Raw genomic sequence first — 17086 nt, 5'->3', positions numbered from 1 at the left:
TAGTGATAAGGTTTTGTAGTGGATTCGTGGTTGATAAGTGCACAAACTTAGAGCAACACGTCAGAGTCTGGCGTCGCCCCTTTATCACCTTGGGCGCCAATAGCCATCCTTTATTACTTTCAGGTGCGAAACCGTGCGAGTAGTTTTGGGACATCCCTTGGCTTTGCTGCACATTACATTAACACACATATGTTTGATAACATTTATTGTTATTTTACATATTCGTCAAGAAACAACAACTCCTTGCTGGATCCCCGTCATATTTGCATAAGCGTTTGCTTTTCACTTCACCTTTATTCATGTTTCTTCAAACAAACATGCATCTTCAAACCACAGACTATAACCACTGCTAGATGGCACTACAGTATTCCGACGTGCCGCGACCACCGCTTTACGACACCCGACCGCTTTACTGCTGTTCAGCATTGAAATACGGCAAGTTTCGATGAAAACATTGGCTTGCTACGGTTTGATTTCATTTTCACGCCTCTTCTTAAACAATCCTTATTTGACCGTATACTTTCACGGTAAATGTGTTGGCATTGCCACTATGACTGTATAGGCTGTGGTACACTGCCAAGTAAAATGACATGCTGTGAACTGCAATGAAACCGAACAGCCATCGACATTTGCCACCAGTGAAAAGGAATTTACGACTCGTGATTTCTCTGCGTTTTCGTCACCTCCGATCATAAAAGGTAACGCAAACATAATATAAGCAGTTACAATCATTAAGTTATCTCAATACCTAGTTTAATCCCAAAACCCTACAAATGTGACGTTTCCAAAATCAAGCATTGATCAGCTTTGTGATGATGACACCATTTGCTGTGTGAAAGTCAAGTTAAAGTGGCTTCAAATATCTTCCTTAAATACCATGTCGTGTATCCTGGTAATGCTTGATACTGTTTCGAATGACCATGCTTTGAAGCAGGTCCAGAAATCCTGTTAAGCATTGTGCAGCATTACAATGCTTTCATGAACTACATGAGAACTATGTCTATTGACCTGTATTTGCTTACAGTATAAAAAATATTCTTATTGTCATGATAGGGATAATTATGATAAACTAGCTATTTGCACTACTCTCCCAGCTGTCTTAACAAATCGCCTCATTAATCCTGCCCTAGTTCATATTTATTTTTCACTTATACAAGTGGTGTAAGAACCATATGCTATTAAAATGTGTCATTGGGTGGTGATGACCTTTAACCCTTTGCCTGACTCCATATTAACTGTTTATAGTTTCAACTAATCCTTCAACCAAAGATTGATGCCAGCCGCCACTAATCTGCAGTGACCGATGGACCACAGCCCAGTGGTGAAACAAAAGGTCTTATTCCCTTCCCCTAGCCATACCACTGTCAATAATAGGGCTTGTGCACCAGAATGCATCATGGGATTTGTTGTGGAAAAGACTCCGCCTTTTAGGGAGAACTCATGTGAGTTGTCATACTGTGAAATCCTAAATAAATGTAAATATACTGTAACCTACGCTAACGTCTTGCATGAGAATTACTGTGGCGGTTTCAAACACAACATTGTCACCCCGCAGTGACAAATCAATTCAGGTATAATTACAACAACGACAAAAACATAATTACCACCACAATGCTTCAAAAGGAGGTGGTCAGTTCTATTTGACGTCATGATGCACAAGCCCTATACATCTTAAAGTAGGTCACCTTTATGAGGGAAGAGGGGGGCGATTAACTGAATACATGAATGAGCTGTCCCTCCGTCTCAGGTGTGATGTTAAAGGTGCCAAATTATACCCCCAGGTGTGAGTGGGATTAGCCGTTACAAGAAAATCGACCACTTGTGATGTCAAACCCTATCCCTGACATCACAAGTGGGCGTGCCCACCTAGATGTGTGCTGGATAGATCAGTCTCCCAGCCTCCCCAGTGGACCGTAACAAAGGTTGCTCATCTATCCATCGCACGTCTAGGTGGACACGCCCACTTGTGATGTCAGAAGAGGCTGATTTTCAAAACCGCTTGTAGCGGCTAATCACACTCACACCTGGTGGTATAAGGTGGCACCTTTAAGTAACATTTGGTTAATCTCCGGCCGCCGTAGGGGCACCCGATGGCGTCGCTGTCGGAGCAGCTCCACGGGGTGCGCATGCAGGCCGAGCTGTGTCTGTACTCCGGGGGTTCGGTGGTGGAGGTCCGTGCAGGCGTCAACGCCATGGCCCACCTGCCCCTGCCCCCCTGTTCCAAGTACTGCCTCGTCTCCGCCGAGACCATGGTCATGGAGAACAGCTTCGGCAGCAACAGGAAGGAGGTGGGAGAGGTTGAGACGTGTGTCACTTTAATGTGTGAGCTCTATGTGTCTGAAACACTGCGCTATAATACAATAAGTTATCTCACATTGACACCCAATTTTCTATTTTCTATCTACAGTCTGTTATATTAATTGAACATCTAATACCGCTCCATTTGTTTCCACACTACCATTTGTTTTTCCTGCTTTGTTTTTTCCCACTCATCTGTTTATTTCCTTTATCTCCCCCCCCCCCTTGTACCCCTGCCAGACCCTGGCATCCCTCCAGAGGCTCTCCACAGCGCTGAATATCCTGGAGAAGTACGGCTGTAATCTTACCAATCCCAACCGGCCAAAGTACTGGAGGACCGTCAAGCACAACAACCCGGTGTTCCGGGCGACCGTCGACGCTATCCAGGTAACAGCTTGGCACAGCGGGAGTCACACGGCACACCGCCTGGTGTTCATTTCCACACTCCTGAATGTGTTGTGATACCCTGCAGGGAGGTATTTTTACATCTGAACAAATTTCACACAGAGGAATGTTGCACAATCAGTGGTTGTTCCTCCTTCTCTACACTTTTCTGCAGAGGAACAATGTTTCAGTGTTCCTCTGCAGACTCTTCCAGCCATCAGAGAAACACTTTGTTGGTTAAACTCATGAGCCATTGCAGCCATCACTATTGGTCCATATGAGATTTTTCATTCTTTAGCCGATGACCAAGTTATTAAAAAAAAGGATTTTCAGCAAATGTGATGGCTAAACTGAAAAAGTTGTTGTGCAGAAGGGATGACTACAGTAAACAGATTACTTTTCAATCTACAATTAGCACCTGGCTAATGTCCCTGTGGGATTGTGTCCTCAAGCCAACATGGTACTAGAACCAAGTTTTAGATACCCCTCTAAATCTCAACCCTACCCCAAAGCTTTTCACTTCCATCAGGAATTTATTTCTGGTCACGTGACTTTATATGCACGCAGATTGCAATAAGTGTCATTACAGAGCACTCATAGTTTGAGATTTAATATCCATGCAATGGCTAAATTTAAAATTTGCAGCATATGATTTAACCCGGGCCTTTGGGAAATACAGGAAACTCGGGTCCTTATTTCCTTTACTTTGCTTTAATTACAACCCCGCGTCTCTGGCTTCCTCCTATTGGTTCCTGCTCGCAGGGTGGCCGAGCGGTGCTCTGTCTCTATGGTTACTCCCACCAGCAGATGGACGGCCTCAGCTTCCCCGAGGATGTGGTGGAGCCAGATGTGGGGCAGGTTGCCAGGGTAACCCTGGAGGTGATGAGCCTGAGAATGGAGCTGGACATGCTCATCAAGGTCGGTGCACTTCAGTGATGTGTGTCATTCCGTCCGTCCTCCATGGATTTTGGAGTGTTCACGTGTAGTATATTCTACATGTGAACACTCCAAAATCAACAAGATAACACTTTTTGCCTGTATTTATTAGTTTTTATAAGCGGTTTATTTGTTTTTCTGAGCGTGACGAGACGACCGTCACGCGATGAAAACATTATCCTGAGTTTGAGATCTCAATCATGGGGTATTGCCCAATATCCTGAGGTAGCGAACCAATCAAATGACGCCATCTTAGGAGGTTCACGTGTAGCATATACTTACTGGAAAAAAAGAAATCTGCACTCTGAATACCTGCACCAATACCAATAATGAGTTACTTGTAATTCATTTGTAATTTAAACGATTCATTGTTTATTAGAACACAGATGTGTTAATAATCAAGTAAACAGTACTACAGCCACATTTGCTTTGATCACTGGTTGATCATGTTGTATTGTTCCTTTAGTCTGGGATCTTAGTCTGGTGTAGATGATGTATATTAGTCAAATGTACAATCATTTATTCATATGATTATTTAATAAGGCCACTGTGTTTTAATATTCCATAACAAACATGATTGTTTTGCCTCTATTTAATGGGTGATCTCACGTGCATTCTACCTCTGCTTCTTGGTTTTATGTTGTTTTAGGAGGTTCATCCGCACCCTGAATTCTATGAGAGGATTATTCCTACACTGAGACACAAGGTAGGAATCTACCCACCTGATCCTACTGAGTTCTCCTGCAGGCATTGTTTTAGGTAGATTGTGTGAAGGAATGAAAGCGTTATGTTTATTAATTACTTTTTAGAATTTACATTACATGGATCATTAACTACTTTAAAATATAATTTAAATTTGACAGGGTATAATAAATGGTATTTATTAGGATATATTTCTTAATCTCTTGTTTTCTGCATTTTCTTCATAAGTCATGTGATGTTATTATTAATGATGCAAACAATCTAATATTGTGACAGATTTTTTATTTTCTAATTCTTATCAATTAGATGTTTCAAAGGTTTATCCTTTGTCAATACATATGGTTGAGTTGGGGTCAATTATTTAGTTAGCGGGTATATTGTTGAGTTTGGCGGTGCATTATCAACAGGTTGTTGATCTAGAAGGTAAAGCATTGAGTTAAGGCAGCCATTTTAACTTAGGGGATGTTGATGGAGCTAGGGCTTATGTTGTGGAGTTAGAGGGTACATTATGTAGTCAGTGGGTACATTATGTAGTTAGGGGGTACATTATGTAGGTAGGGGGTACATTATGTAGTTGGGGGTACATCATTGAGTTAGGGGGTACATTATGTAGTTAGGGGGTAGAGGTGGGCGATATAGCCTAAAATCCATATTGCGATATACATTGCAGCCTCTTGCGATAACGATATATATCACGATATAAAATCATAAAATAACCGTTTCAGAACAGGTTATATAGACCCTAAGGAAAGCCAAACTGCTAAATGTATTTAAAAAAAAGAGAAATATAGTATGTCATTTCGAGAACATTTATTGTGAAACACTGTAATCATACAACATAATGTTGCAGATAAATAAAATTAGTATTGGGTTTCTTTCCTTTAGTGCAAACCATTCTAAAAGGCACTACACTTAGTTTAAGTCCTTGGTTCTTAAATGCCACCCAAGATGCAGAGAACAGGAAAAACGGGTGTCTTTCTAGATAAGGAACAGACACTGTACTGACAATTAGGGATGGGCATGATTAATTGATGATCGACCATTGATTGTTAAGATTTTTGTCGATTACGTGATATTTTTTATCGATCAAAAGGAGGTTGACCCAGCCGGAGAGGTGGTCTCGGAGACGTTGCTCAACATGGAGCAAAGAGGAGACGGAACATCTATTGGATATTTGGGTCCGATATCCAGGAGACATTCCGTCTCCTCTTTGCTCCATGTTGAGCCACCACCCGACGGTCCGACAAAAGCAAGTAAAAAGTATGCTGGAAAACATAACTTAAAAATGCCGATGCATTTAACACATTCCGAATCAGGATGAGGGAGAAGGAGTTGGACCAGTCCGCAGATCAATGTATATCACGCTGGATATCCATGATTGTTTACTTTCACCGGTGCTTCCCCCCCCCCCCCCTGTTTTCTTTAACGCTTTACAACGCCCCAGACCTTTTTGTCCAATGTTTTAACATTCTTTGCTCACATGCAGGTTTGTTGACGAATTCTGGCACTGTTGCGAAAATTGCAATGTGAAAAGTAACCGCACCAAACCAAAAATTAAACATTGTATTTTGCGTCATCAACATGCATTATCGCGATAGAGTGATAGAATTAAAATCTCTATCGTAGGCCATTTTCTATCGTTTATATCGTATATCGTTTATATCGCGCATTACTATTAGGGGGTACATTATGTAGGTAGGGGGTACATTATGTAGGTAGGGGGTACATTATGTAGTTAGGGGGTACATTATGTAGTTAGGGGGTACATTATGTAGTTAGGGCGTACATCGTTGAGTCAGTGGGTACATTATGTAGTTAGGGGGTACATTATGTAGTTAGGGGGTACATTATGTAGTTAGGGGGTACATTATGTAGTTAGGGGGTACATCGTTGGGTTAGGGGGTACATCGTTGGGTTAGGGGGTACATCGTTGGGTTAGGGGGTACATCGTTGAGTTAGAGGGTACATCGTTAAGTTAGGGGGTACATCGTGGAGTTAGGGGGTACATCATTGAGTTAGGGGGTACATCATTGAGTTAGAGGGTACATCGTTAAGTTAGGGGGTACATCGTGGAGTTAGGGGGTACATCATTGAGTTAGGGGGTACATCGTTGAGTTAGAGGGTACATCTTTGAGTTAGGGGGTACATCGTTGAGTTAGGGGGTACATCGTTGAGTTAGGGGGTACATCGTTGAGTTAGGGGGTACATCGTTGAGTTAGGGGGTACATCGTTGAGTTAGGGGGTACATCGTTGAGTTAGGGGGTACATCTTTGAGTTAGGGGGTACATCGTTGAGTTAGGGGGTACATCGTGGAGTTAGGGGGTACATCGTGGAGTTAGGGGGTACATCATTGAGTTAGGGGTACAGTACTGGGGGTACATCGTTGAGTTAGGGGGTACATCGTTGAGTTAGGGGGTACATCGTTGAGTTAGGGGGTACATCGTTGAGTTAGGGGGTACATCATGGAGTTAGGGGGTACATCGTTGAGTTAGGGGGTACATCGTTGAGTTAGGGGGTACATCATTGAGTTAGGGGGTACAGTACTGGGGGTACATCATTGAGTTAGGGGGTACATCGTTGAGTTAGGGGGTACATCATGGAGTTAGGGTGTACATCGTTGAGTTAGGGGGTACATCGTGGAGTTAGGGGGTACATCGTGGAGTTAGGGGGTACATCGTGGAGTTAGGGGGTACATCGTTGAGTCACGGGGGGAGGTTGTTGCTTCGGTATATTGCGTAATCTTCCTCAAATGGTCCTCCTCTCTGCCCCCCGTTCAGGACGTCGGCCTCAACACGGACGCGGTGGTCTTCTCCTCCCCCTCCTCCTCCTCCTCGTCCTCCTCCTCTTCCTCCCTGGGGCCCCGGGACGGGGCGGCTAAGTCCCTGGGGTTCCCCCTCTACCAGCAGGACCCCCAGGCCCAGCAAAGCCCCCGCGCCTTCCAGCCCCTCACGCCCGGACGCAGCGCCACCGCCAACGCCTCCACCTCCACCCACCAGGGGCCCTCCTCCCTGTCCTCCACCCACCAGGGGCCCGCCTCCCTGTCCTCCACTCGCCCCCCAGGTGGGGACCCCCAACGGGGACAGCACACGGACGGGCGCAAGGCTGGGCTGCTTCTTAATAGAATGATGTTGATATTGAACTGCAGCACAAGTAGTATCTCTGTCTGTCTGTCTGTCTGTCTGTCTCGCTCTACGTCTGTCTGTCTGTCTGTCTCTCTCTCTCTCTGTCTCTCTCTCTCTCTCTCTCTCTCTCTCTCTCTCTCTCTCTCTCTCTCTCTCTCTCTCTCTCTCTCTCTCTCTCTCTCTCTCTCTCTCTCTCTCTCTCTCTCTCTCTCTCTCTCTCTCTCTCTCTCTCTCTCTCTGTGTGTGTGTCTCTCTCTGTCTCTGTGTCTCGCTCTCTCTGTGTCTCGCTCTCTCTCCCTCTCTCTCTCTCTCTGTGTCTCGCTCTCTCTCCCTCTCTCTCTCTCTCTGTCTCTGTGTCTCTCTCTCTCTCTGTGTCTCTCTCTCTCTCTGTCTCTCTCTCTCTCTGTCTCTGTCTCTGTGTCTCTCTCTCTCTCTGTGTCTCTCTCTCTCTCTGTCTCTCTCTCTCTCTGTGTCTCTCTGTGTCTCTCTCTCTCTCTCTCTCTCTCTCTCTGTGTGTCTCTCTCTCTCTCTGTGTCTCCCTCTCTCTCTCTCTCTGTGTCTCCCTCTCTCTCTCTCTCTGTCTCTGTCTCTGTGTCTCTCTCTCTCTCTGTGTCTCTCTCTCTCTGTCTCTCTGTCTCTCTCTCTGTCTCTGTCTCTGTCTGTGTCTCTCTCTCTCTCTGTGTCTCTCTGTCTCTCTCTCTCTCTGTCTCTCTGTGTCTCTCTCTCTCTGTGTGAATGTCAGTTATTATCAGTTTTTAGTGCCCTCCAAACTTAACACAATGCCTTCCAACAAACATTCCAGAGAACTGCACCATCTGTGGGATATTCTCCGTGGCGTTCCACTGCCCTGCGTGCGCCCAGTGGCTGTGCACGGAGTGCGACCGGCTGTACCACTCCTACCCAGACAGAGCCAACCACCAGCGCAGCCCCGTCACGTCGTCGTCATCGTCTAAAAGCAGAAAGAACAACAGGTAGGCCCTGGAGACAGGTAGGCCCTGGAGACAGGTAGGCCCTGGAGACAGGTAGGCCCTGGAGACAGGTAGGCCGTGAATCCTTCTGTCGTTGTTACTGATCACACTTTCATATTTTAATTGTCAACTCAGATTTAGCCTTTTTTTTATATCCTGGGATTTTTGGGACTTTAATTGGAAATGTTGAGTCATGACTTATTGTGAAAAAAAAGAGAAGATGATGTTGAATTGTATCCTAATCTTAAAATCCTATGTATTGAAATGGCACACAATCACAGTTTTTCAGGGGCCAAATAAAATAGGATTTGTCATTTTAAGATGGCACAATGGCAAGCGTTGTCTGAGTACAGCTCATACAAATGAATGTATTCCCTTAAAATTGTTTGTGCACAATTGACACTGCATACACCTCGTCCATCTTCCTGGTCCAATCAGCTCCTCCACCTGGCACTGCCACCACTGCACCAAAGTCAACTCCATCCGCGATGTGTTGTGTGAGACATGTGAGCGCCCCCGGCTGGCCTCGTCGAGTAATGCAGCCGAGGAGTCTCAGCCCAGCACTACCGCAGGTCTGAACCCCGGTCTTCACTTAATGCATTAATGCTAATGTACCAACGTCCAACTCATTAAGACAGAGGGATGAAAGCTCCTTAGTTCGGGGTCATTGTTTTTTGTGTATTTGTGCGCTGAATTGTTTTAGACATGCCAGTTCATCCTGGTTTCTATGTGTTTTGTGTAAGGGTTGTGCAATTAATACAATTTTGAACGGGATTTCGATATTTTGGTCAAACGATCTCCAAACTTGGAGATAGAGTTGGAACGATTTTTAGTTTTATTTCTTTGAGCAACTGGATACATATTTGTACATTATTTGATTTGAACAATTTCTATTCGGGCATTTTGTGTTATTTTTTTAAGGGGAAAGTTCTAAGTTACAAAGTGTTTTTTTGGAGAGAAATGCTGAATCAATGCATCATGTTTTTAAACTTAAAAAATAATCGTTTGAATAATCGTGATTTCTATGTTGACCAAAATAAACGTGACTATGATGTAGTCCATAATCAAGCAGCCCTAATGTGTGTGTATGTCGTTATGTGTGCCCCCCCCCTCCATAGAGTGGCAGTGTAAGAGCTGCACCATGGTGAACGCGGCCAGCAGCATCCTGTGTGAGGTTTGCGAGCGGCCCCGTCTCGCCACCAGACCACCCGTCACCCCAACGCACCCCTCGGTCACCCCACCTAGACCCCCTGCCCCCGTCCTGGGCATGCCAGGGGACCCCGACAACCAGGTCAGTACCCCGACAACCGGGTCAGTACCCCGACAACCGGGTCAGTACCCCCCCGTTCCGGTCAGGACCTCTGTTGGGGTCTTATACGTATAATAATAATAATTCAAATATTTTTATTGGCTTTTAAATGCAGAAAAATAGAACACATAAAATCGACATAATCACAAATTGTATTAGAACAATGCTGATAAAAAATAAATGAAATAATAATAAAAAAAAATAAAATACAAGTTATGACACAAATTACAGAAACTGACGTTCAATTAGACTGTCCCACTATATTTCGTCTTATACGTATATCAAAGGAAGGTAGCGGGGTGGGAAGCTTTCGGTGTTTTGTATTCTTAGGGTCCCAGTTTGATTTCAAAATCAATTCATGACTCAAAACGATTCACGATTAAAAAATTTGTGATTCGGTAAAAGATCATCGTTTGCAAATGATGGCATGCAAGCAGACTAGAGTGTGTATACGAATATGTTTTTATTTACGTAGAAGTTGTAATAATTTGACTGCAAAAAAAGTAAACACACAAAAGCAACATAAGGCCGATGGGAAACTGTTTTATGTATAATCCTTTTAGATACACCTTGTTGTGAATCGATTCAGACTCACAGACGATAAGGATAGCCAGTCTCTCATGCGCGTCTATATCTTCCCCCACCCCTACATGTCCTTGAGTATGACTGGAGACAGCTGTTTATAAAAGTGTTGCCGGTTTTTCACCCTCGGCTTGTTTTGTTGTTGCTCCAATTTGGTTTTATGTCAGTCTTCATATTTCTCATGGACTTCCTGTCTGGCTGTATTTCCTGCTACATTTTCCTCAATGCCTTCGTTTAAGGTAGATACGTGTTTGAGAACAATTCAATTTGTGCGCTAACTGCTCCAACGGGGCTCATTGTTACGGCAACCTTTTGTCTTACAGAAAGTGTGAAAAGTGAACTCCATGTTTCGGCTTAAATTTGAACACGACACACGTTTTTTGGCTGAGAGCCCCAGCAAGGCGGGGGGGAGGTGCTATTCCCATGGTTACGGCTCATTGCAACTCTGTGACACTTATTTTTTCTAAGCTAGTCCTTGACAGTTGGCATTTCTGTAAATCATTGCATCACTGTAAAAACCACCACAATAGCTCCGTCTCCGAACCCCTCAACCCGGGATTATAAACCAAAACACTCGGGGTATCTTAGGGCGCACTCACACTAAGCCATCTGTTCCGTGCCCGAGTGCGTTTGCCCCCTAAAGTCTAGATCGTTTGGCTAGTGATGGCACGCCATCCGTACTCAAGTACAGTTCAGTACCGTGGCCTCAGTACGCTTCGGAGAGGTGTGCTCAGGCCACGGCACAGATACTAATGAGCCGACACGTGCACACGCACGGATACGCAACCTGAGCTGGATGACGTTTAGCCCATGCAACCGTGCTCAGGCCCAGTTGAGATTGCCTAGTGGGTGCACAGGCCAGCGGCACTGTGGGGGGCTTGTCTCTTCTCTCCCCTCCCGTCTCCGCCCGTCTCTCCCAGTGGGTGTGCCAGTTCTCAGTGTTGTCCCTCCTCTCCCAGTGGGTGTGCCAGTTCTCAGTGTTGTCCCTCCTCTCCCAGTGGGTGTGCCAGTTCTCAGTGTTGCCCCTCCTCTCCCAGTGGGTGTGCCAGTTCTCAGTGTTGCCCCTCCTCTCCCAGTGGGTGTGCCAGTTCTCAGTGTTGCCCCTCCTCTCCCAGTGGGTGTGCCAGTTCTCAGTGTTGCCCCTCCTCTCCCAGTGGGTGTGCCAGTTCTCAGTGTTGCCCCTCCTCTCCCAGTGGGTGTGCCAGTTCTCAGTGTTGCCCCTCCTCTCCCAGTGGGTGTGCCAGTTCTCAGTGTTGTCCCTCCTCTCCCAGTGGGTGTGCCAGTTCTCAGTGTTGTCCCTCCTCTCCCAGTGGGTGTGCCAGTTCTCAGTGTTGCCCCTCCTCTCCCAGTGGGTGTGCCAGTTCTCAGTGTTGTCCCTCCTCTCCCAGTGGGTGTGCCAGTTCTCAGTGTTGCCCCTCCTCTCCCAGTGGGTGTGCCAGTTCTCAGTGTTGTCCCTCCTCTCCCAGTGGGTGTGCCAGTTCTCAGTGTTGTCCCGTCTCTCCCAGTGGGTGTGCCAGTTCTCAGTGTTGCCCCTCCTCTCCCAGTGGGTGTGCCAGTTCTCAGTGTTGCTCCTCCTCTCCCAGTGGGTTTGCCAGTTCTCAGTGTTGTCCCTCCTCTCCCAGTGGGTGTGCCAGTTCTCAGTGTTGCCCCTCCTCTCCCAGTGGGTGTGCCAGTTCTCAGTGTTGCCCCTCCTCTCCCAGTGGGTGTGCCAGTTCTCAGTGTTGTCCCTCCTCTCCCAGTGGGTGTGCCAGTTCTCAGTGTTGCCCCTCCTCTCCCAGTGGGTGTGCCAGTTCTCAGTGTTGCTCCTCCTCTCCCAGTGGGTGTGCCAGTTCTCAGTGTTGCCCCTCCTCTCCCAGTGGGTGTGCCAGTTCTCAGTGTTGCTCCTCCTCTCCCAGTGGGTGTGCCAGTTCTCAGTGTTGCCCCTCCTCTCCCAGTGGGTGTGCCAGTTCTCAGTGTTGCCTCTCCTCTCCCAGTGGGTGTGCCAGTTCTGCACCTACCTCAACTACTCGCCCTCCACCGTGTGCGAGATGTGCGACCTGGCCCGCCCAGAGCCGGCGCCCATGCCCGTGAAGCTCCGCCCCCCGTCGCCCGTGCGGCGCGTCCCGGCCCTGCCCGTCAAACCCAAGAACCCGCCCCCCGAGGACCCGGAGCAGCGCCGGCAGCGTCTGCTGCAGGAGGAGGGGCTCCGGCTGATCGGGCTGATCAGGGTGAGTTCCCACAATGCATCGGTACAAAGTTCAGAGTTCAAGGTTTTTTTATTGGTCACATGTTTGTAAAAAATATCATTTTACATACAGTGAAATTAACAAAGGGGTTATCACTCTGTCATTTGTGCAAATTACTGAAACCTGGGGTAAATAATCAATAATAGTCATTTATAAACAGACCTCCCTTAATGAGGTGGTGCTATTAAAAACGGTCATAAATAAATGGTGTATAAATATGAATATAAAAGTGCCTAGAAAATTGTGCAGGATTGCAAAAGTGCCAGTTATAGTCCACCGCGGTTGAGCAGTCAACTGCCTGCGGAGAGAAGCTCCTCCTCCTGTCAGTGCGAGCTTTAAGGCAGCGGGCGTCTGCCACACCGCAGCAGGGTGAAGAGGCCAGCATTTGGGTGAGAGGCGTCTTGGTATCTGGTCGCAGGAGCTTTCGGTTGTTTCCGAAATGAACCGGCCGGACTCCTTCGCAAAGAAAAATTGTGCGTGTCATTTGTTTGACTCTGCTTGTTTGTCAGAGGAGAGGTGCGGGGGTTCATGTTGAACCACAGTGTGCTCTTTAACTGCTCTTTCCCAATTTATGTTGAAGATGGTTTAATTGTGTTAAGTGTTCCTGTATAAACAGGATATTGCGCTAGACTTGAATACTGGAAACAGGACCACGCTTTGGTTGTGATGCCATCATGAGCTGCTCTGTAAACCTATAAAAGTAATTTTTCTTGGACTGTTCAGTAGTATATTTATGTATCGACGGGGATTAAAACACACCTCTGTTGGTCCTAACCCACCTGTACCTGTTGGTCCTAACCCACCTGTACCTGTGGGTCCTAACCCACCTGTACCTGTGGGTCCTAACCCACCTGTACCTGTGGGTCCTAACCCACCTGTACCTGTGGGTCTTAACCCACCTGTACCTGTGGTGTGTTCAGGACGGGGAGAAGCGGGACCTGAGCCCCGAGGAGGTGTACACCGGCATGCGGGTGGCCGGCGACACCAGCGTCCTGCCCTGTGAGTGGCTGAGGGACGAGCTCCCCCTGCTGCTGGACCACATCTGTGAGCTGGTGGCCTCCTCCGCCCCCCCGGGTAGCTCCGCCCCCCCAGGAAGCTCCGCCTCCAGCACCCAGCCCACCACGGAGCTCGCTGTAAGTCACTCAACAGAGATGTTGGAATATATATATATATATATATATATATATATATATATTAGGGCTGGGTAAAAATATCGATTCATCAATGCACTGCAATTTATTTGTTCTCGATTCAGAATTTTTTGGAAAAAATTAAAAGAAGCATACTCAGTCATTGTAATCTAGAAGCGAGTATGCCTAAATGTACATGCCCTTTTACATTTGTCCATGTTATGATTATTACTTTTATGCTCCAAGTTTAGCTCAGGAACAATACTATACAATGGTGTATTCCCTTGTTGCTAGTTAAAGCACAATGAAATGGTTAATTCATTTTGAAATGGTTAATTCTAAATAATATTTAGGTATTTTTGTCATCTGCACATATTATTGAATCGATATCGAAGCAATCGGATCAATATCGAATCAAATCGATATCGAATCAAGACCTAAAGAATCGAATTGAATTGAATTGTGAGGTACCTGGCAATACCCAGCCCTATTATATATATTATATTATATATGTTAGGGTCGGGCACTGTGGATCAAATCAATTCTATAAAAAAGACCAAATACCTCAATATTGATCGATATTATCAATATTGCGACAATGTTGGAGGGATGGGTGTTTTCTAAAAAATGTTTATCCAAGGAGGTTTTTGATAAATAGTCATCAGTATTGTGGATACAATGACTAAGTGGGTACAACAGCTGGAACCGTCTGCTATATTCACTAATGCCTCTGAAACCAGGAAACACAACAACACTTATGCCATATCAAGATGTTAGTGTCTCCAAAGACGAAGACGAATAATAGTCTCATATTACGATAGAAATGTAGTCTTCCATCACCATATAGACAAAATATCGACTTTTAACCCAGTCCTAATATATGTGCATATTTCGAGTTGTCAGTCGGGTTACTGGGCGTCATATCACAGCTTTATTTGCATTAAAGTGTATTCAGTTGGATTGTCATGTTGTTCTTTTGGATTTGGAAGGGGTACGTGTATATCCATGAACCGTCTCTCCTCTAGCAGAACGGGCTGTGTGATCCGCCGGTGGACGACGACGGCGGCGGCGGGCCGGACTCCGGCCCCGCCGATGGGGGGGTGACCCTGCAGCTTTCCCGGGCGGAGGCCAAGCAGGCCTGGCTGACAGCAGGGGGCGACACTGAGCGGGCCGCCCGGCAGGCCCTCCGAGACCGCAGCCTCAAGGTAGGGCGGCGGGCGGGCTTGGCACCGTGACCGTCGGGACTCGTCAAAGGCTCAGTTATGGCTGGACGTCAACGCAACACAAAGGGGGTTACGGACCCCTCACATCCTTGCGGACCCTCCTTGCGTTCACCGCAAGGGCCTGGCGTGCGCCTTCCAGAATTGGTAACCTTCCGTCGAGGCGACGCAGCAGTGAGGGCTGTGATTGGTCCGCTCACTAAAACCCGACGCAGAACCAGAACAGGTTCACGACTGCGTCGAAGCGACTGCGTGGTCATTGCGTTGCGTCCAACCATAACTAAGCCTTAAAGGGTAATTCCGGTGTAAAATGGATTTGGGATATGTTTTGTATGATAACGAGTTGAAACGTTCGTTTTGGAGCACAAAAACCGCACATAGACGCTTTCTTCAGTTGGCTGTTTATAGCCGATTCTATCAAAACGCTATAAACTTGGAACGATGGAGGCACTGATTATGGTAAAAACTAAATCGCTATTTTAAACCAGTTAAAAGGCTAAAAGTAGCCCGACACTTCTTTGGTTATATAATAAGGGTCTTAACATATAAAACAAGGCATTGAGAACTTTGTAAGTGTACAGATTGTTTATTAAAAAGGAAATTTTATACACACAATACCATCAGTAGATCACCCGTCGACGCCATTTTGTTTTTAAGACTCGATAGGTAGATTGACGAACACAGATTGTGACATCCGTCAGCATCACGCACACTCTGTGTTCGCCAATCTACTTCGGTTCAATCTACTGGTTTAAAATAGCGATTTCGTTTTTACCATAACCAGTGCCCCCATCGTTCCAAGGTTATAGGGTTTTGATAGAATCGGCTAAAAACAGCCAACTGAAGAAAGCGTCTATATGCGGTTTTTGTGCTCCAAAACTAACGTTCAACTCGTTATCATACAAAACATATCCCAAATCCATTTTACACCGGAATTACCCTTTAAGAGTCCCTCTGCACGGACGCTGTTAGAGAGCAGAATGTAGAGCAGTAGAGCGCCCCCTGGCCAGCTGGGGGCGCTGTGAGCTGGCGCTGTCCCTGCTGCCGGAGCAGAGCCTTGTAGAGCAGCATGTCGGCCGGTGCTCGGCTTATCCAACGGTCGAAGTATTTAGCGTTGAAGTGGTGAGATACCGGCGAGGGGAGTTTGGAAACGGATGACGGATGAATGAGGCTGTACTTGACTTACTTTTGATCATGGCCAAACAAGGCCAAGGGAACACAGAAGGGTGCTCAACTTGTTTTATGGTCCTCTTTATGGTGTGCAGCGATTAAGGGCTTGAAGATCTCGGTCTGAGACCGGGCTTCTGTCATGAATGACCCCCTCTAGACATTGTATGGCTCACGTTTTATTTTTCACTAGGTGGAGCTAGAAAACAAAGGCAAATGTTCGGGGTTTACGGGTAACGAGTAGCAAATATTCAGACATGGGCTTTTTTATTAGTATACAAAACAGTGGATATATACTAAATATTCACACTTAAAAGATTTCACATAACTCACACAAATGATCGATGATTTGAACACTGCCAAATTATTCGTTTTTAATCACCGAAGACAACTAACAAACCAGGCCCGCGAGTAAGAAACTACATGTATGACCTTAACCAGTGGCGAAGCTAGACCTGTTTTGGGTGGGCTCAAGCCCACCCAAAACTTGCCTTAGCCTACCCTATCGTTTCGTCCTCAAATCTAATATTCTTCCATTTTTACACAAGCAGTGGGAGGATGGGTGCTGTACACTAATGAATAGGCTCAAATGGGCTTGTGAAATCGAGCGCAACCTTCCTGCAGGAATCTCTTACCTCTGATTGGTGGGTGGGCGTCTCCTGTTTGACAAAATCAAAAATGCAGCATGAGCGCACCTAACATAGTGATGCAAAAAGGTCCTTTTTGCATCACAAGTTCTATAACAATGTATGGGTCCCTGAAAGTGAGGCGACGCAGTTTAGTGCTCCCGAAATAGTGGTCTGTTTCTCATAGTATTAATCTAGTACATGTTGTACTTTCTTGCGTCACAAGTCTTGTAAAAATGTTTGTTGATAATTTAATAATAACAATATTCTGATATCAATGAAACAATATTTGTTTTGAAGTTCGCATTTTACTTGGTCTTCACAATTTTAGTATCCAATTTCCATATTTATCATGTATAGTTTACTTTGAAAACCAATGTGTTTCAGTAACTGTAAATACAAAAAAATGGGGAAATA

The 17086-nt window shown here is 45.9% G+C and overlaps 1 protein-coding gene across 7 annotated transcripts in view; it reads left to right on the top strand.

Annotated features, from left to right (window-relative positions):
- Positions 1-440: 440 nt before the first annotated feature.
- The window catches only part of rnf31 (ring finger protein 31), a 31903-nt gene continuing 15257 nt past the window's right edge, over positions 441-17086 (top strand). For 3 of the 7 annotated variants that reach the window (XR_013812384.1, XR_013812385.1, XM_079750757.1), the window contains exons 1-13: positions 441-698; positions 1246-1333; positions 2082-2288; positions 2539-2685; positions 3445-3600; positions 4268-4324; positions 7098-7380; positions 8245-8413; positions 8849-8982; positions 9529-9701; positions 12275-12508; positions 13447-13659; positions 14682-14861. Coding sequence is in view for 5 of the 7 variants with exons in the window: in XM_079750757.1 (XP_079606883.1) it covers positions 1304-1333; positions 2082-2288; positions 2539-2685; positions 3445-3600; positions 4268-4324; positions 7098-7380; positions 8245-8413; positions 8849-8982; positions 9529-9701; positions 12275-12508; positions 13447-13659; positions 14682-14861 (1983 nt within the window). In the remaining 2 variants the exon portion in view is untranslated. The remainder of the gene's footprint in view (positions 699-1245; positions 1334-2081; positions 2289-2538; positions 2686-3444; positions 3601-4267; positions 4325-7097; positions 7381-8244; positions 8414-8848; positions 8983-9528; positions 9702-12274; positions 12509-13446; positions 13660-14681; positions 14862-17086) is intronic. The other 4 variants (XM_079750758.1, XM_079750760.1, XM_079750759.1 and 1 more) reach the window with 4 other exon arrangements.

Source organism: Pollachius pollachius (genome assembly GCF_949987615.1).
Source record: "Pollachius pollachius genome assembly, chromosome: 14".
Classification (NCBI taxonomy): Eukaryota; Metazoa; Chordata; class Actinopteri; order Gadiformes; family Gadidae; genus Pollachius; species Pollachius pollachius.
This window is presented reverse-complemented; position numbering and strand designations above follow the sequence as displayed.